The sequence below is a fragment of the Ranitomeya imitator genome, chromosome 2 (genome assembly GCF_032444005.1).
Source record: "Ranitomeya imitator isolate aRanImi1 chromosome 2, aRanImi1.pri, whole genome shotgun sequence".
In the NCBI taxonomy this organism is placed as follows: domain Eukaryota; kingdom Metazoa; phylum Chordata; class Amphibia; order Anura; family Dendrobatidae; genus Ranitomeya; species Ranitomeya imitator.
Genome location: NC_091283.1, coordinates 741,569,330 through 741,589,880, shown reverse-complemented (window position 1 = coordinate 741,589,880; position 20,551 = coordinate 741,569,330). Strand labels below are relative to the sequence as shown.

Sequence of the window (20,551 nt, the reverse complement as noted above, 5' to 3'; positions counted from 1 at the left end):
TATTATATATGGAGGTAGCTGCTCCTGGTATGCACCTATTCACACTAGTTTGGATGTGCCAGTCTTTTTTCTGCCATTTCTATGTTAGCTTATTGATTGAGCACTCCTCCCCTCACCATCTGGTTTTTAATTACATCTATTCACACTTGGTTCCGGCCAACCCATATGTAGGCTTTGCTGAGAGAGATGTCCATATTCACCCAAGCATGCAGACATTAGCCTTCGGTAAGTGTTTACATTTGAACAGGGAGGTCAGGTACCCATCAGTTTTTTAATGAGACCACCTTGACGATGGTTGATGGGCTCACACTATTTGGCCAAATTCTGTGCTAAGCGTATCAAAAAAATTTTTTTCCTAATGTTCAAAAAGCAATTTTGCTATTCATATTTCATGTATTTCATATTTGACGTGTTTTGGCACGATAGTGGGACAAAGATGACCTAAATAACTGAAAAAATGTCAGTCTAAAAATTTACAAAACCGTAATGATTTCATAGATTGAATTATTGGGTCGGATATAAATCAATTCACTTAATAGCTGACACCACTGTGCAAAGGTTTGCTGCCTTCCAAGTCTATTAGTCAATATCTTCTTCCTTTCTAGAGGACAGAAATGCATTACCTTACTGGACTGGGAGAATAGGGAAGACTACATGGATTACTTAGGTCTCTAATCAAGGAAAATATATTTCAGCTGAATCCTTGCAAAATCCATTTGCTTGATTTATGTCACGTCAGGCTACACTGGCAGTGTCAATTCAGCAATCCTGTTGTTGTTACTTAGAACAATTAAAGCACATTTTACTATCTGTCCAAGGGCTCGCTGACACGAGCGTATAACACGGCCGAGTACTATCTGATAAAACATCATACAGCACTTGGACCAGTGTTATACCATGGGGCAGCTCAGATCTGCAATTATTTTCTCATTTCGATTTGGCATGAGAAAACAATCACAGCATTCTGCGATTGGCAGCCAGACTCGGCTCACGCGCATCCAGACAAATCTATGGGTGCATGTAACACGTCGGACTGTCATCCCAGTGCAGTGTGATTATCGTGGATGCCAGTAATGGAGGAGATGGATCTTTTTTTTTTCCGTCTCTTCCACACCTGGGCTGTGATTCTCTCACGCGAGAAGATGGGATCACAGTAAGCTGCAGCCAAGGATCATTAACATATTGCATCCCATGCTCTCACATGAGAGAACATACGTCAGTGTGATCCAAGCCAAACAGTTCTCAGCTCACCAGGAAAAGGAGTTTGAGGGTTAATTGCAAGGTTTTGTTGTAGTTTTTTTAGTTTATTTTTTCAATTAATTTAATTTAATTTCCTTTGATTTGAAACAGTATTGTTTTTTGAGCTTCATGCATCATTAGGTAGTTTAGGGAGCACTTTATTAAAACACCTTAGGCCGGTTTCACAGATCTGTTTTTTTTTTTAGATGTGTGCTATCCATTATTTTTGTGTTTTGATCAGGGACCCATAACATTGAATTTGCCTTCACACACGTAACTTTGCTTGCCAATTGCAGACCGATTGTCCTAACATGACCTACTTTAATATGTGTTGCAGATCAAACTCACCAATGCATGTTAATGGCCCTTTGTAATACAAAAATGGATAGAACTTGAGTGTCTCCTGTGTTTTATTGTCTATTGGGCAGGAGAGTCATAGAATTTTTTTCCTCTTTAGAAAAATAGATGCAGCAAGGATTAAAAAAAACAAAACAGGTCACCGGCATGTGTTTGGAAATACAGAGTTGTATTAGCTTCCCCATGTTTACAAGTGCATATCCAGTATGTAGAATATGTAGTGAACGTGTATATAAGTGCATCCATGTATGTGGTGAACATGTATAAAAGTGCATCCATGTATGTTGTGAACGTGTATATAAGTGCATCCATGTATGTGGTGAACGTGTATATAACTGCATCCATGTATGTGGTGAACGTGTATATAACTGCATCCATGTATGTGGTGAATGTGTATATAAGTGCATCCATGTATGTGATAAACGTGTATAAGTGCACTTATGTATGTGGTGAATGTGTATATAATTGCATCCATGTATGTTGTGAACATGTATATAACAGCATCCATGTGTGTGGTGAAAGTGAATATAAGTGCATCCATGTATGTGGTGAACGTGTATAAGTGCACTTATGTATGTGGTGAATGTGTATATAGTTGCATCCATGTATGTGGTGAACGTGTATATAAGTGCATCCATGTGTGTGGTGAAAGTGTATATAAGTGCATCCATGTATGTGATGAACGTGTATATAAGTGCATCCATGTATGTGGTGAACGTGTATAAGTGCACTTATGTATGTGGTGAATGTGTATATAGTTGCATCCATGTATGTGGTGAACGTGTATATAAGTGCATCCATGTATGTGGTGAACGTGTATATAAGTGCATCCATGTGTGTGGTGAAAGTGTATATAAGTGCATCCATGTATCTGGTGAACGTGTATATAAGTGCATCCATGTGTGTGGTGAAAGTGTATATAAGTGCATCCATGTATGTGATGAACGTGTATATAAGTGCATCCATGTATGTGGTGAACGTGTATATAAGTGCACCCATGTATGTGATGAACGTGTATATAAGTGCATCCATGAATGTGATAAACATGCATATAAGTGCACCCATGTATGTGGTGAACGTGTATATAAGTGCAACCATGTATGTGGTGAACGTGTATATAAGTGCATCCATGTATGTGGTGAACGTGTATATAAGTGCACCCATGTATGTGATGAACGTGTATATAAGTGCACCCATGTATGTGATAAACATGCATATAAGTGCACCCATGTATGTGGTGAACGTGTATATAAGTGCATCCATGTATGTGGTGAATGTATATATAAGTGCACCCATGTTTGTGGTAAAAGTGTATATAAGTGCATCCATGTATGTGGTGAACGTGTATATAAGTGCACCCATGTATGTGATGAACGTGTATATAAGTGCACCCATGTATGTGGTGAACGTGTATATAAGTGCACCCATGTATGTGGTGAACGTGTATATAAGTGCACCCATGTATGTGGTGAACGTGTATATAAGTGCACCCATGTATGTGGTGAACGTGTATATAAGTGCACCCATGTATGTGGTGAATGTATATATAAGTGCACCCATGTATGTGGTGAACGTGTATATAAGTGCATCCATGTATGTGGTGAATGTATATATAAGTGCATCCATGTTTGTGGTAAAAGTGTATATAAGTGCATCCATGTATGTAGTGAACGTGTTTATAAGTGCACTCCCGTGTGTGGTGAACGTGTACATAAGTGCATCCATGTATGTGGAGAATGTGTATATAAATGCAACCATGTATGTAGTGAACATGTATATAACTGCATCCATGTATGTGGTGAACGTGTATACAGTTATATGAAAAAGTTTGGGCACCCCTATTAATCTTAAGGTTAATGTTTTATAAAAACCTTAACAAGAACTGTACCTGTGTTCTTCCACTTCCTTACTATGTTCCTCACAGTGGAAATTGACAGGTTAAATCTCTGAGACATCTTTTTGTATCCTTCCCCTGAACAACTATGTTGAATAATCTTTGTTTTCAGATCACTAGACAGTTGTTTTGAGGAGCCCATGATGCCACTCTTCAGAGGAGATTCAAACAGGAGAACAACTTGCAAGTGGCCACTTTAAGTAGCTTTTCTCATGATTGCATACACCTGGCTATGAAGTTCAAAGCTCAATGAGGTTAGAAAACCAAAAAAAAGTGCTTTAGTAAGATAGTAAAAAGTAGGTAGGAGTATTTAAAACAAGAAAATGATAAGGGTGCCCATACTTATGCACCTGTCAAATTTTGTTTGAATGCAGATTGCACATTTTCTGTTAGTACAATAAACCTCATTTCAAGGCAGAAACATTACTGTGTCCAACAGTTATTAGATATATGAAACTGAAATAGCTGTTGCAAAAAAAGCAATTTTTTATAAAACATTAAGCTAAAAGATTAATAGGGGTGCCCAAACTTTTTCATATGACTGTATAAGTGCATCCATGTATGTGGTGAACGTGTATATAAGTGCATCCATGTATGTGGTGAACATGTATATAACAGCATCCATGTATGTGGTGAACATGTATATAAGTGCATCCATGTATGTAGTGAACGTGTATATATGTGCATTCCCGTATGAGGTGAACGTGCATATAAGTGCACCCATGTATGTGGTGAACGTGTATATAACAGCATCCATGTATCTGGTGAACGTGTATATATGTGCATTCCCGTATGAGGTGAACGTGCATATAAGTGCATCCATGTATGTGGTGAACGTGTATATAACAGCATCCATGTATGTGGTGAACGTGTATATAAGTGCATCCATGTATGTGGTGAACGTGTATATAACAGCATCCATGTATGTGGTGAACGTGTATATAAGTGCATCCATGTATGTGGTGAACGTGTATATAACAGCATCCATGTATGTGGTGAACATGTATATAAGTGCATCCATGTATGTAGTGAACGTGTATATATGTGCATTCCCGTATGTGGTGAACGTGCATATAAGTGCACCCATGTATGTGGTGAACGTGTATATAACAGCATCCATGTATCTGGTGAACGTGTATATATGTGCATTCCCGTATGTGGTGAACGTGCATATAAGTGCATCCATGTATGTAGTGAACGTGTATATAAGTGCATCCATGTATGTGGTGAACGTGTATATAACAGCATCCATGTATCTGGTGAACGTGTATATAAGTGCACCCATGTATGTGGTGAACGTGTATATAAGTGCATCCATGTATGTAGTGAACGTGTATATAAGTGCATCCATGTATGTAGTGAACGTGTATATAAGTGCATCCATGTATGTGGTGAACGTGTATATAACAGCATCCATGTATCTGATGAACGTGTATATAACAGCATCCATGTATCTGATGAACGTGTATATAAGTGCATCCATGTATGTGGTGAACGTGTATATAAGTGCATCCATGTATGTAGTGAACGTGTATATATGTGCATTCCCGTATGTGGTGAACGTGCATATAAGTGCACCCATGTATGTGGTGAACGTGCATATAAGTGCACCCATGTATGTGGAAAATGTGTATATAAGTGCATCCATGTATGTGGTGAACGTGCATATTCTGTAAGTGCATCCATGTATATGGATAATATGAATATAAATGCATCCATGTATGTAGTGAATGTGTACATATGCATGCATCCATGTATGTGGTGAACATGTATATAAGTGCACCCATGTAAGGTGTGTAGTGAACGTGTATATAAGTGCATCCGTGTATGTGGTGAACCTGCATAAAAATGTGTTTATAAGTCCATCCATGTACAGTGGGAACGGAAAGTATTTAGACCCCTTTACATTTTTCACTCTTTGTTTCATTGGAGCCATTGGGTAAATTACAAAAAGTTCATTTTTTCACATTAATGTACACTCTACTCCCCATCTTGACTGGAAAACACCCAGAAATGTTGACATTTTTGCAAATTTATTAAAAAAAGAAAGATTGAAATATCACATAAGTATTCAGACCCTTTGCTCAGTCTTGAGTAGAAGCACCCTTTTGAGCCATGAGTCTTCTTGGGAATGATGCAACAAGTTTTTCACACCTGGATTTGGGGATTCTCTGCCATTCTTCCTTGCATATCCTCTGCATTTCGGTCAGGTTGTATGGTGAACGTTGGTGAACAGCCATTTTCAGTTTTCTCCAGAAATGCTCAATTGGGTTTAGGTCAGGGCTCTGGCTGGGCCATTCAAGAATGGTCACAGAGTTGTTCTGAAGCCACTCCTTTGTTATTTTAGCTGTGTGCTTAGGGTCATTGTCTTGTTGGAAGGAGATCCTTTGGCCAAGTCTAAGGTCCAGAGCACTCTAGAAGAGGTTTTCATCCAGGATATCTCTGTACTTGGTTGTATTCATATTTCCTTCAATGGCAACCAGTCATCCTGTCCCTGGAGCTGGAAAACTCCCCCATAGCATGATGCTGGCACCACCATGTTTCACTGTTGGGATTGTATTCGGCAGGTGATGAGTAGTGTCTGGTTTTCTCCACACATACCACTTAGAGTTATCACCAAAAAGGTCTATCTTTGTCTCATCAGACCAGAAAATATTATTTCTCATAGTCTGGGAGTACTTCATGTGTTTTAGCAAACTCTCTGCAGGCTTTTATATGTCTTGCACTGAGGAGAGGCTTTTGTCGGGCCACTCTGCCATAAAGGCCCTACTGGTGGAAGGCTGCAGTGATAGTTTACTTTGTGGAACTTTCTCCCATCTCCCTACTGCATCTCTGGAGCTTAACCATAGTGATATTGATGTTCTTCTTTACCTCTCTCATCAAGGCTCGTCTCCCACAATTGCTCAGTTTGGCTGGATTGCCAGGTCTAGGAAACTCTCTGGTGGTCCCAAACTTCTTCCATTTAAGGATTTGGAGGCCACTCTGCTCTTAGGAACCTTGAGTACTGCAGAAATTCTGTTGGAACCTTGGCCAGATCTGTGCCTTGCCACTATTTTTTCACTGAGCTGTTTGTCCAGTTATTATTATTATTGTAAAGTTGAAAAGTTGAAAGTTCAGCATGGACGTGCTGCTCAAGGAGTTTGGATGCAAATGGGAGCAAAGATATGGGGCGATAGCTGGACATAGCGCTTGGGTCAAGGGATGGCTTTTTGAGGATAGGTGTGATTGTGGCATGTTTGAAAGCAGTGGGGAAGGTACCAGAATTTAGTGATAAGTTGAAGAGATGGGTTTGGGATGGGATTAGTGTAGTGGTGAGGTTGGGCAGGAGGTGGGATGGGATAGGGTCAAGTACACAAGTGGTGAGGTGTGATTTGGAGAGAAGATGAGCAAGCTTCCCTTCAGTGATTTTGGAGAGGGAAGTTATGGGGTTTGGGCATTGGTCTGGTATACAAAGGGGTTGTGGTGGTTTGACGACAAAGATTTGCCTTGTTTGGTCGATCTTATTTTTGAAGTTCATGGCAAAGTCCTCGGCAACAATTAGGGAAGTCGAGGGGGGGGGCAGTGGTGGGCGGAGGAGGGAGTTAAAATTGTTGAACAACTGTTTGGGGTTGTGGGATAAGGAACATACGAGGGTTGTGAAGTAGGCCTGTTTAGAAGAGGTGAGAGCTGATTTGAATGCGAGTGTTGCTTGTTTGAGTGCAGTTCCTTTGACTTCATGATTCTCATTTGGTCTGACATGCACTTTGAGCTGTGAGGTCTTATATAGGCAGGTGTGTGCCTTTACAAATCAAGTCCTATCAGTTTATTTAAACACAGCTGGACTCCAATGAAGGCGTAGAACCATCTCAAGGAGGATCACAAGGAAATGGACAGCATGTGACTTAAATATGAGGGTCCGAGCAAAGGGACTGAATATATATGACCATGTGATATTTCAGTTTTTCTTTTTTTATAAATTTGCAAAAATTTCCACATTTCTGTTTTTTTCAGTCAAGATGGGTTGCAGAGTATGCATTAATGTGAAAAAAAATAAACTTTTTTGAATTTACCAAATGGCTGCAATGAAACAAAGAGGGAAAAAACGCCCACTTTAACTTAACAACAGATAACACATTAGGTGCCAAATATTTTGATTGCAAATCTCTCACTAAAGAGAGACAAAATTTTAAAAACAAACAAAAAAAGCTTTATTCCACTCTACAGAAATTACTACATCATGTGTCCAGATAAACAAGGAAAAATGGTGAAAGGTGCTCTTTAAAACTTCCTCTTAGGTTTACACTATTGGACCTGACTTAGTAGGTGCGAAAATACTTACTTATGTTTTCTTATGTCACTTATGCCATTTTTGCGATTTCCAAGTCTTTCTGCAGGGTTAATTCTACAATTATAAGAACATAGTTGTGAACATTAGACATTTGTTGATAATTATCGACATGCTATGGAAAATATATTCAAATCCATGTTTCTTTGACATAATGAGACAATGTTTAATAATTTTTCCATCTATATATACACTTTAAAGCATGTGTACAATTTAAAAGGCAGAAGTATCATACCTTAAAGCAAACTGTATGAAATATGAAATCTTTCCAAATCTAAGTAGAAAAGTAAATATAATATATATATATATATATATATAGGACATAGTGTCCTCTATGCATTTCTGCTTAAATCTTCATTCAGTTATTTGCTAGCTAGTGCCACACTTGATTACCGGTCTAGAGGTTTTATGATTGAATCTTATACATCTCTCACGAAATTCTGTATTTATGGAGCGTTGCCAGTTTATGACGTCTCGGTATATATACATATATATACACAGTGCACTGTATTATGGCTTGTCATGCTGAATTTCCATACAGATGTCATTTATCCCTTGAAGTAAACCTGTATATATATCACGCTATTAAACCTATCTTGTCATATGAATGCATGCATGATGTTACATATAAGCATATATTAGTGCTATACTCATTATTTTCATACAAGCTATTGAGTTAAATTATAAGAATCCTTCAAAATGAGTATTCGCAATATAAAAAACAGAACATGCTAGTGGGAACGGTAATATATTATTTATGAAAATCTTTTTTTTTTTTTTTAAATTAAGGGCTTTATTCTAATTGGGTGTATTTTACCAAAGCCTATGTATCTGTGTGTGTAAAAGCAACATTATATATAAATACTCAACCCAACAAGGTTATGGTAAAGTTTGCCGATAAGTATATTCCAAGTTATGGCAATGACTATGTGACATTGGAAAGAAAACATTACTTTTGGCTATGCAGAATATATGCAGATTATATATATATATATATATATATATATATATATATATATATATATATATAGTCTTCAGAGAGGTGATATTTCAAAATGGAACTTGAGGTTGATCAGGATGGGTTTACTACTCAAAGACGCCTAACAAAATATGTTAAAAAAAACATTGAAACATCCAAGATTTCTAAAAGTATCTGCCAAGAATATAAAAAGTGTGTCCAGAGGCAGGCAGTGGGATTAGACGAGAAGCTGTTCTTATCTACTCTATTCTGTTGCCCCATGCAGCCACTCTGATGCTCCTTGCTGAGGCTAGTGATTGGCTGCAGTGGTTCCAAGTATAGACAGCCGGCCACTGTTGCAGACAAGTAAATAAAAACCGGTATATGGCACCTTTGACTCACCTAGGACATAATAGGTAAGGGAAGGCGCTTTTGCAATTTTGCCTGGCTACATTTTTATGATAATTAAAAACCACTTTAAATGAAATGTACACATAAAATTCACCATAAGGCTTTTGGCTGACAGATATGTTTCTTGTCATGACCATAAATGTACAGGCTTATCATGTTTGCCAATCTTTGGTGAAATAAACCGCTGCTTGACACTTTTGGTAGCATCTTAACCCCCATGAGAATAAATAATCAGGCCAGGGCTGTATTTAGAGTTTCTGCTGCCCTAGGCACTTTTCGTGCTGCCTCCCCCATTGGTGAGTATGACTAATGCAGACACTATCGGCAGTGACAGGCGATTTTCACATCAGCGATTTTTTACATTTGCGGCAGATCCGGCAGTTTTTCCGCATCCGTAACGGATCACTTATGGCAACACTGTGTTCGGCCTCATTCATTCCCTGTGGGACTTGCGGCACTTGCGGTTTTGGTGCGATCCGGCAAATGCGGTACTTGCAGCAACAGAAAAAATAATGCTGCTAGCAGTGTTTTTTTTGTCTCACCTCAAGTGGCGCACATGTCCGCAAGTCCCATAGGGAATGAATGAGGCTGAACGCAGAGTTGCCGGCCTGTAACAGATACGATACGCGACAGATGCGGAAAAACTGCAGTATCTGCTGCGAATGGAGAAAATCGCTGATGTGAAAGTAGCCTTAGCAAACCTTTCCATTAGTTGTCATGTGAGAATCTGGTGGATCTCATACACAGTACATGGTCAGTTGATTCTGCCACGGTTGCAAGGTTTGGCTGACAGGTTTTTAAGGGGAACGTGTCAGTCGATTCATTACTACCAAAACCACGGGCAGCATCACTCAGACTGCAAACAGGGAAGTTTATCTCTGCAATGCTGGGATGTTTCAGAGAGAATAGTTTGAAGAGCTGGATGGGTAATTTAGTGAGAGAACGGACTAATCTGTTGCTATCGTCTGTGGGCTCCTCACTCCATGTCTCTAGATCAGGGGTGGGCAATTTATTTTCCTGAGGGGCCAGATGAAAGACCATGACTGTTGTGGAGGCCGAACCAATAGCATGAAAATAATTCTACTCAATATTAATTAATATTAATTGTATCACTTAATATTGAGCAGAAATAAGTATGCTGACACCCCCATATATATCTTTAAACCCCCCACAGCCCCTTATATACGGCATGAGACCAGCCTCTCATCTCCTCTCCAGCCTCTCATCTCCTTACCAGCCTCTCATCTCCTTACCAGCCTCTCATCTCCTCTCCTTACCAGCATCTCATCTCCTCTCCTTACCAGCCTCTCCTCTCCTTTCCAGCCTCTCCTCTCCAGCCTCTCCTCTCCAGCCTCTCCTCTCCTCTCCAGCCTCTCCTCTCCTTTCCAGCCTTTCCTCTCCTTTCCAGCCTCTCATCTCCTTTCCAGCCTCTCATCTCCTCTCCTTTCCAGCATCTCATCTCCTCTCCTTACCAGCCTCTCCTCTCCTTTCCAGCCTCTCCTCTCCAGCCTCTCCTCTCCAGCCTCTCCTCTCCTCTCCAGCCTCTCCTCTCCTTTCCAGCCTTTCCTCTCCTTTCCAGCCTCTCATCTCCTTTCCAGCCTCTCATCTCCTCTCCTTTCCAGCCTCTCATCTCCTTTCCAGCCTCTCATCTCCTCTCCTTTCCAGCCTCTCATCTCCTCTCCAGCCTCTCATCTCCTCTCCAGCCTCTCATCTCCTCTCCTTTCCAGCCGCTCATCTCCTCTCCAGCCTCTCATCTCCTCTCCAGCCTCTCATCTCCTCTCCAGCCTCTCATCTCCTTTCCAGCCTCTCATCTCCTCTCCTTTCCAGCCTCTCATCTCCTCTCCTTACCAGCGTCTCATCTCCTCTCCTTACCAGCGTCTCATCTCCTCTCCTTACCAGCCTCTCATCTCCTCTCCTTACCAGCCTCTCATCTCCTCTCCTTACCAGCCTCTCATCTCCTCTCCTTTCCAGCCTCTCCTCTCCTCTCATTTCCAGCCTCTCATCTCCTCTCATTTCCAGCATCTCATCTCCTCTCATTTCCAGCCTCTCATCTCCTCTCATTTCCAGCCTCTCATCTCCTCTCCTTTCCAGCCTCTCATCTCCTGTCCTTTCCAGCCTCTCCTCTTCTTTTCAGCCTCTCCTCTCCTTTCCAGCCCCTCATCTCCTTTCCAGCCACTCATCTCCTTTCCAGCCTCTCCTCTCCTTTCCAGCCTCTCATCTCATCTCGTTTCCAGCCTCTCATCTCCTCTCCTTTCCAGCCTCTCATCTCCTTTCCAGCCTCTCATCTCCTTTCCAGCTTCTCCTCTCCTTTCCAGCCTCTCATCTCCTTTCCAGCCTCTCCTCTCTTTTCCAGCCTCTCCTCTCCTGCCTCTTGTCTCCTTTCCAGCCTCTCCTCTCCTTTCCAGCCTCTCATCTCCTTTCCTTACCAGCCTCTCATCTCCTCTCCAGCCTCTCCTCTCCTTTCCAGCCTCTCATCTCCTCTCCTTTCCAGCCTCTCATCTCCTCTCCTTACCAGCCTCTCCACTCCAGCCTCTCATCTCCTCTCCTTTCCAGCCTCTCATCTCCTCTCCTTTCCAGCCTCTCATCTCCTTTCCTTTCCAGCCTCTCCTCTCCAGCTTCTCCTCTCCTGCCTCTCATCTCCTTTCCAACCTCTCCTCTCCAGCCTCTCCTCTCCTGCCTCTCCTTTCCAGCCTCTCCTCTCCTGCCTCTCATCTCCTTTCCAACCTCTCCTCTCCTGCCTCTCCTGCCTCTCATCTCCTTTCCAACCGCTCCTCTCCTTTCCAGCCTCTCCTCTCCTGCCTCTCCTCTCCTTACCAGCCTCTCATCCCCTCCCCTTAGCAGCCTCCCCTCTCCTCACTCACTCACATCAGCAGACTCCCGTCTCCTCTCTCACCTCACTCCTCTCTACAGCTTCCTCTGAGTCCTCTCACACTGCCCGCCTCCTCTCCCTGCTCACCGCCGACTTCAGTATCTTCTCCCACAAACATTACCTGCTTCTCTGCAGTCTGCTCCAGTGCTCTTACATTAAGAAGAGCGCGCAGCGTGTCATATGACCGGCGTCAGGAGGACCATGATGCACTTGGGCTGCTGCTGCTTATAGATACAGCACCCATTTCTGCCCCATACAGTAGTCAGGGCAGCAATGCCCTGATGGCGGCCTTGCGCCCGAGACCCCCTCCCCCTGCAGCAGCTGGGACTGAGGTGGGCGGGCGGGGTGACCCCGGACTTAAAAAAAACAAACAAAACATTTTTAAACTTGCTCAGGTGCTGCCCCCTGCATTGTCCCTGCCCTAGGCATGTGCCCTCAAGTGCCTAGTGGCAAATACGGCCCTGAATCAGGCATGTTAAATCCAAGTTTCTCCCAACATCGGACATTAAATAGTTGAATAAGTCAACTGAAACTGACAGGTTCATATCAATTTTATATTATGTGTATGACGAAATCCACTGTAGGGGATGGAGACATGTTGCTGTCTCCATACTCACACTGTAACAGTGGTTGCATGTGGAATTCCTTAAAATAAATAATTTTTTAGCTGTAATACAACAGAGCTAACTCCACCTCATTAAAACTGTCTAAAGCTGACCTTAATCTAATTCTGCTTCTCATTACATTAAATCTAGAAAGCAGTGGTGTTTAGACAGATCTTCTGGTGTTATAATGTAGTGCAGAAGTAGATTATTGTACATAGAGATGCTTATTACCGGCTATAATACCAATTAATATCCTTAAATAGAAGTTTTAATTATTTGATCAAATGCTGATGACATTCTACATACATGAAAAATTAATGTAGCATTTACTCTAATGGTTAGGTGCAAATACAATCTCCGTCCCCTCCAAGAGTTGCACCCCTGAAATGATCTGTAACTGCTACAGAAGTACCAGCCTCTGACTTGAGGCCGCCACACTTTGTTACTGTAGCAGTGTGATTCAACAATCTGTGTTTTCTCTAGTAGCCTTCCACGACAGCGCAGGAGGTTGTCTCCATACCCTAATGGGGGACAGGAAGCACAAGAGATTAAAAGCCCCTCCCACCTCCCATTAACCAGTGTCTTTCCTGTCCCCCATGGGGCATGGAGAAGTTTCTGGTGCGCTGCGCGGCCGGCTCTGGCAGTGTACCTGATATTTCTTAGCCGGGCACTGGTGGTCGGGCCCCCAGTGCTTCCTCCTCCGTTATGCTCCCGTCTCCTCTGGATTCTGGGACCGCATTCCCGGTCCTCCTGCGTCCCCTTGCCGGGGTAAAGCGGGCCGGTGATCCCATCCTGGAGGCCTCCCTGAGCTCTCCGGCGTCTCCCCCTCCTGTGCGCGCTGTTCGGCGACCCAGAAGTCACGTGGTACTTCACTTCCGGGTCGGCGCTCCTGCATAGGAGTGATCTCTGCCTGGCATTATGGACTACCGAACGGCGTGTGAGGCACGCTGCATCCTCGCACGCCTGCCTGGGACCGCGGAGGGGGAGGGGCGGCTAATTGCCACGCGCTGGTGCAGTCTTATTTTTCTATATAAGCTGCGAAGACGTCTCAGGGAGACAAGCCTGGCCATAAAACCGTTACCAAACGCAAATGTGCTACCTGTAATGTAAAAATGCCCTTAAACTGGGAGAAAAAGTTGTGCCAACCTTGTACGGATAAAGTAATCCGGGCAGAACACCCTTCATTAATTGAAGAAATTCGTTCCCTGGTCAGACAAGAGGTCCAAACCTCTTTGGCCACGCTCGCCCCCCCCTCCACCGCCACCACCATCCTCACCTGGTCCATCACTTCCCAAAAAGAGAAAAATCCAGGAATATTCCGGGTCAGAATCTGAAGGTTCTTATACGTCATCTTCAGTCAAATGGGAAGATGTGTTACCCCATAAATCTGCGGAAATCAGAAAATATCTTTTTTCCTCTGAATACATTGAGGAATTGGTGTCTGCAGTGAGGAATACTATGGGGCTGAAGGAGGAAACAGTTCCTCAGTCTATACAAGACAAATTATTCGGTATACATACTGAAAAACAACCTGGGTTTCCCGTACATAAAAGTATAATAGACATGATCAATAATGAGTGGGAACTGCTTGAAAAACGGCTAACTACCCCCTCAGACTTTAAACACCGGTTTCCTCTAGATGAGGATTCAATTAAATGGAACATCCCAAAAATAGATGTTCAGGTGGCTAGAGTGGCTAAAAAGATGGCTCTGCCGTTCGAAAATTCTTCCCAGTTAAAGGACCCCTTAGATAGGAAGATTGAGAGCCCTCTCAAAAAATCCTGGGAAACTTCTACCTCGGCCCTCAGATTCAACATTGCATCTACCTGCGTGGCCCGCTCTCTCTTCCGCTGGATAGAAGAGCTAGAAAACCACATCTCTCAGGGTACTCCGAGAGAGGAAGTGTTGGACTCCTTGCCTATTTTACATAGAGCAACTGGTTTTCTTGCAGACGCCTCACTGGAATCCATCCGTGTGGCCGCCAGATCTCTAGTCCAGACAAATTCAGCCAGAAGAGCTCTCTGGCTAAAAATGTGGAGCGGAGACGTCACTTCAAAGATAAAACTCTGTTCCACTCCCTTTAAGGGTGACTATGTGTTTGGGCCCTCATTAGATGACATCCTGGAAAAAGCCACGGACAGAAAGAAAACTCTTCCTGAACAAAGACCTCCCAGGAAGCGTTTTTTTCGAGCCTCCCAGTCCCAGCCCTCCCAGGGTAAAGGAAAAGGGAAAACCGGGAGGTGGAGTTATGCCAAGGGGAAACCTAAAAACATCCTTATTCCCCAACAAACACAACAAGAAAAACAATGACTCTGATCCGGTGGGGGGAGGCTTTCGAGCTTCGTTCACAGTTGGCAGAATATCTCCAACAGCCCTTGGGTAGTGAGTGCTATCCAACAGGGTCTTCTGATAGAGTTCGATGCGCCTCCTCCCAGGATCTTAAGAGTCACCTCCTCGTCATCTCGGGAGACTCAAAAACATGATGGCAGGAATACAGGATTTATCAAATTCGAGAGCTATTTCCATGGTCCCGTTAACGAGCAAGGGAAAGGGCATTAATCCCGTATCTTCATGGTGAAAAAGCCTTCCGGGCAAGCTCGGATTATAATAAATCTAAAAGCTCTCAACAAATACATTACTTACCGCAAATTCAAAATGGAGTCAGTAAAAACAGCCATCCCTCTGATAGCTCCTCATTCCTATATGGCAACAATAGACCTCAAGGATGCCTATTTCCATATTCCAATGCATCCTCCCCACAGGAAATACCTAAGATTTGCGGTCCAGTTCAATCAAAAAATCTTACATTTCCAATACAATGTTCTCCCCTTTGGGATCTCCTCGGCCCCAAGGGTTTTCTCCAGAGTCATGGCGGAAGCTGTAGCTCATATCAGGAACCAAGATGTCACTATAGTGCCGTACTTGGACGACCTTTTAATAATTGGTACTTCCGGCGAAATTCTCAATCAGAGAATTTCCAAGACTCTGAACATCTTACAAATTTTGGGTTGGATACCCAATCTGAAGAAATCTCACCTTTTACCATCAAAGGTGATAAAATTCCTCGGAGCCCTTTTGGACTCAGGAAGTCAAAAATCTTTCCTACCAGAGGAACACCAGAGGAACCTGATATCCAAGGTCCTAGACTTCAAGAAACAACAGTTTCCGACTCTGCGGACTGCAATGTCTCTTCTGGGGTCAATGACGGCCTGTATACAATCAGTCCAGTGGGCTCAAAGCCACTCCAGAGTTCTGCAGGCACACATCCTAGGAAACTGGAACGGAAATCCAAATTTCCTGAACAGAAGAGTGTACACTCCAGGGAAGGTAAAAGCCTCGTTAACCTGGTGGGCGATCCAAACAAACTTGCAAAAAGGAGTGGACTGGATACAAGATCCGCTGGTGACAGTGACAACGGATGCCAGTCAAAAAGGCTGGGGAGCAGTTGTCTCGCAAATCCCGTTCCAAGGTCACTGGAATCGGAAAGAAAGCTCCAATTCCCCCAACTTCAGAGAATTGATGGCAGTGGAGAAGGCCCTTCTGGCCGCCAGCAGTCTCATTATAGGTCAACATGTCAGAGTCTACTCAGACAATATGACAACTGTAGCGCATCTAAAACACCAGGGGAGTCCAAAGTTCAACCAATTGAGAGCAATACACCTCAAAGGGTCAGTAAACATTCATGCGGATCTCCTAAGTCATCACGATTTACATCCAGGAGAATGGAGCCTGAAGACGGACCTTTTCAGAATGTTGACGAACAGATGGGGACTTCGCGACATAGATCTTCTAGCGTCAAGCCAGAATGCACAGGTCGAGAACTACTTCTCTCTAGACCCCAAAGACAGGCCTCCAATACCTTTGCTTGCAAAGACCCTCCGGAAGATCCGAGACGATCAGGTCCAGACTATCCTAGTAGCTCCGGCATGGCCAAAGAGGAGCTGGTATCACCTCATCAGAGAACTGAAGGTGGATGGTCCAGTCTTTCTTCAAACATCAGAGGATCTACTCTGCCAGGGCCCCTTTCATCATCCGGAACCGCAAAAGTTCAAGCTGGCAGCCTGGCTATTGAAGCCCAGGGACTAAGAGCTAAAGGTCTTTCAGAGTCAGTAATCTCTACTTTACAGAAATCTAGAAAACCTGTCACCAATGCTATATATAGCAAAATTTGGAAGAGATTCTCCTCGTGGTGTCATCCTCATAATCCCTGACCCTTTCCATCCTAATATCTCACAAATATTAGATTTTCTACAAAAAGGATTGGAGTTGGGGCTGAAGCCAAGTATCTTAAAGGTTCATGTGTCAGCTTTGAGTTCTGTCTTCGACCAAGACCTTGCAGGTCATCGTTAGATAAAAAGGTTTATGGTCTCAGCATCAAGACATTGTGCAAGAAAACAAATCTTTGTACCATCATGGGACTTAAACATAGTTCTAAAGGGTCTTATGGCTCCTCCATTTGAGCCGTTATCATCTTGCACAGCTTCTGTCCTGCAAGACTGCCTTCTTAGTTGCAATTTCTACTGCAAGACGAGTGGGGGAAATACAAGCCCTTTCAATTAGAGAACCTTATCTTACCATAAGAGATGATTCCATTGTGTTCCGTCCAGATCCATGTTTTCTTCCGAAAGTAGTGTCAGAATTTCATCGATCACAGGATATAGTCCTCCCATCGTTCTGTCACTATCCTTCAAATCCGGAAGAACACAGATTTCATACCTTGGATGTATAGTGTTATACTACTTGGAACAAACTAAAACCTTCAGAATTGACAAAAATCTCTTTGTTCATCTATCTGGCCGAAACAAGGGCGAAAAGGTAGTGAAGAGTACCATTGCCAACTGGATAAAAAAGGCCATTACTGAAGCATACCTAGCTCAGAATATTGCGATTCCTATGGGCCTAAAGGCTCATTCCACCTGATCTACTTCCGTCTCTTGGGGTAAAAGGGCTGGTGCTTCAACAGAGCAGATTTGCAGGGCTGCAACATGGTCTTCTCTGCACACCTTTACTAAGCATTATAGATTGGACTTCTGGTCCAACCGGGATCTTGCCATTGGCCGAAAGGTTCTTCAGGCTGTGGTCCCTCCCTAAATACAGAATTGGTTGGCATTCCTCCTGCGCTGTCGTGGAAGGCTACTAGAGAAAATAGAATTATTCTTCCCGTTAATTCGGTTTCTAGGAGCCTTCCACGACAGCATTAATTCCCTCCCGATGTTCTTGGATATTTTTTCTGAGAACCTAAAAGGTAACCGATGCTATGGGTTCAGTTGTAAGTCACTGATTAATGGGAGGTGGGAGGGGTTTTTAACCTCTTGTGCTTCCTTTCCCCCATTAGGGTATGGAGACAACCTCCTGCGCTGTCGTGGAAGGCTCCTAGAAACCGAATTAACGGTAAGAATAATTCTATTATTTGCATCATTTGACCTTTATTATTCACGTTGAATGAGTAACATGCTACACAACTGTATTTCAAAGTCATTTGTAATTGGTTCATACACCAAAAGGCACAAGATCAACTTCAGAAGTTTTATTGATTTGTTCTCATATTAAAATTTTACATCGTATTGAGATGTATTTTTTTGGATAAGGTGAACTAGAAACATTTTGGGTTTTAACCCTTCATTAGGTATACGAGATTCATCAGGGGGGGAAGACATGGACAGCTGTGTAGAAGAGATGACAGTCAAAGATCTGGGGTGGTTTTCCCCAATAGTAGACCCTGGGGTGTCACATTTCCAGTGTGGATATAGCAGTGCAAGCGTGATACTCCATGGTCTACCATTGGGGAATACCAACCCAGATTGCCAACTTTTCCACATAACCACCTTAGTCTTACTGGTGACTTATGCCATTAGGGAATACCACCCTTGACCATCAACTCCTCTATACAGCGAACCATGTCTTCTAGGTGAATCTCTTATGTCTGGTAAAGGATTAAAACCTAAAACATTGAAACCTATCACCTTATATCACGAAAGTAGATCTCTCTCAATGTGGTGTGAAATTTTGATATGATAAAGAATCAATAAAACTACTGAAGCATATATTGTGTTTCTGGGTGTGCGGTTCGTCTAAATGGCTTAGCAATATAAATGAATAAAGAAGAATTTTGGTCTACTCAAGGTGATAAGCAACCTTTCCCACATTGACAAGGGTATTGCAGCCCACACTGTTTCATTGGAAATCTATACAACTAGTTTTGTTTGACAACTGCTAGATCAAAATAATTAAGCGTAAACTTAATCATTATCATGACATTATATGCATCACAAATATAACTGAATGTATAGGGTGATTGCAGGGACAGGTTTAATCCCCATTGCTTTATATTTGTTCATGTCCACCAGTTACAAGCATCCAAATTCTGTTTACATGTTATTATTACTACTCTTGCAATGATGCCAAATTTTCCACGCCAAATTAGCAAAATCCATTCAGTCCTCATTAAAGAATTGTAGGAATGAAATAAAACAAGACAATGAGTCAGAGTTCTTGCCTTCCTTCAACACGAAGATAAATTCCCATGAAATATCTTTTCACTTAGCAGTTCCACATTGACTGCTCATTACAAGTTGTGTGATGACTCATTTTTTAAGTCGTGTCATATTTCCATGCATCTGATTTTGTGAATTAAATGAAGCATATATACACACAGACAAATGGTTTAGGAAATTGTAGACTACATTAGATGAGCTGGAAGTATGTGGCACAGAATGACACATTTTTATAGTTTGTGAAATACTGTATATACAGTAGATAAGCATTATCTGGCGATGCTGCCAGATAGGTGGTGGCTAATTTGAAATATTTCCAGCTTGTAACAAAAAATGCATGCCAGCTGTTACCCAACTAAAAATAATAATTTTGCAACTATCGCTTATGGCCTTTGCTTCTGCATATGGTGGATAATGAAGCAATAACATCAAGTCCTCAGTAAACATTTGTAGCCTCTTTGTTCTATGAATTGATGAAGGTTTGAGCTTGTGTATTCTCAAATATTATTTGTAAGTAAAACATCACTTTACAGGGGGTTCTCTTGTCTCCCTTTTTTGTCCGGGCCCAGCATGCGATAAAAATAAAAAAATCATCAATATTTCTATTTCAGTCTACTGCTTCTCGGTCTTACTGTCTATATCTCCCAATAATCTCTTTGCTTACTCTTCCAGTGGGAATGACTAGTGGAGACAAGAGGAAGAAAGGAAAATGGAAGGGAGTACAGTTTTTTTTTTCATATGCGAACCATGTTAGGCCGCCTATTTTACCGTAATTTATTTTAAAGATGTGGTCATTTACAAAATACAGTTAGGTCCATGTATATTTGGACAGAGACAACATTTTTCTAATTTTGGTTATAGACATTACCACAATGAATTTTAAACAAAACAATTCAGATGCAGTTGAAGTTCAGACTTTCAGCTTTCATTTGAGGGTATCTACATAAAAATTGGATGAAGGGTTTAGGAGTTTCAGCTCCTTAACCTTGTGCCACCTTGTTTTTAAAGGGACCAAAAGTAATTGGACAGATTGAATAATTTTAAATAAAATGTTCATTTTTAGTACTTGGTTGAATACCCTTTGTTGGCAATGACTGCCTGAAGTCTTGAACTCATGGACATCACCAGACGCTGTGTTTCCTCCTTTTTGATGCTCTGCCAGGCCTTCACTAAGGAGATTTTCAGTTGCTGTTTGTTTGTGGGCCTTTCTACTGGGTTATCCAGTAGAGTATTGGGAGAATGTCATATGGTCTGATGAAACAAAAGTAGAACTGTTTGGTAGAAACAAAACTCATCATATTTGGAGGAGACAGAATGCTGAGTTGCATCCAAAGAACACCATACCTACTGTGAAGCATGGGGGTGGCAACATCATGCTTTGGGGCTGTTTCTCTGCAAAA

The 20,551-nt window shown here is 42.3% G+C and overlaps 1 protein-coding gene across 1 annotated transcript in view; it reads right to left on the bottom strand.

The window, feature by feature from the left end:
* Positions 1 to 20,551, bottom strand: part of LOC138665605 (cGMP-dependent protein kinase 2-like) — a 340,073-nt gene that overhangs the window by 29,500 nt on the left and 290,022 nt on the right. Inside the window, exon 17 of the mRNA XM_069753231.1 lies at positions 7,809 to 7,871. Within this exon, the coding sequence (XP_069609332.1) occupies positions 7,809 to 7,871 (63 nt within the window). The remainder of the gene's footprint in view (positions 1 to 7,808; positions 7,872 to 20,551) is intronic.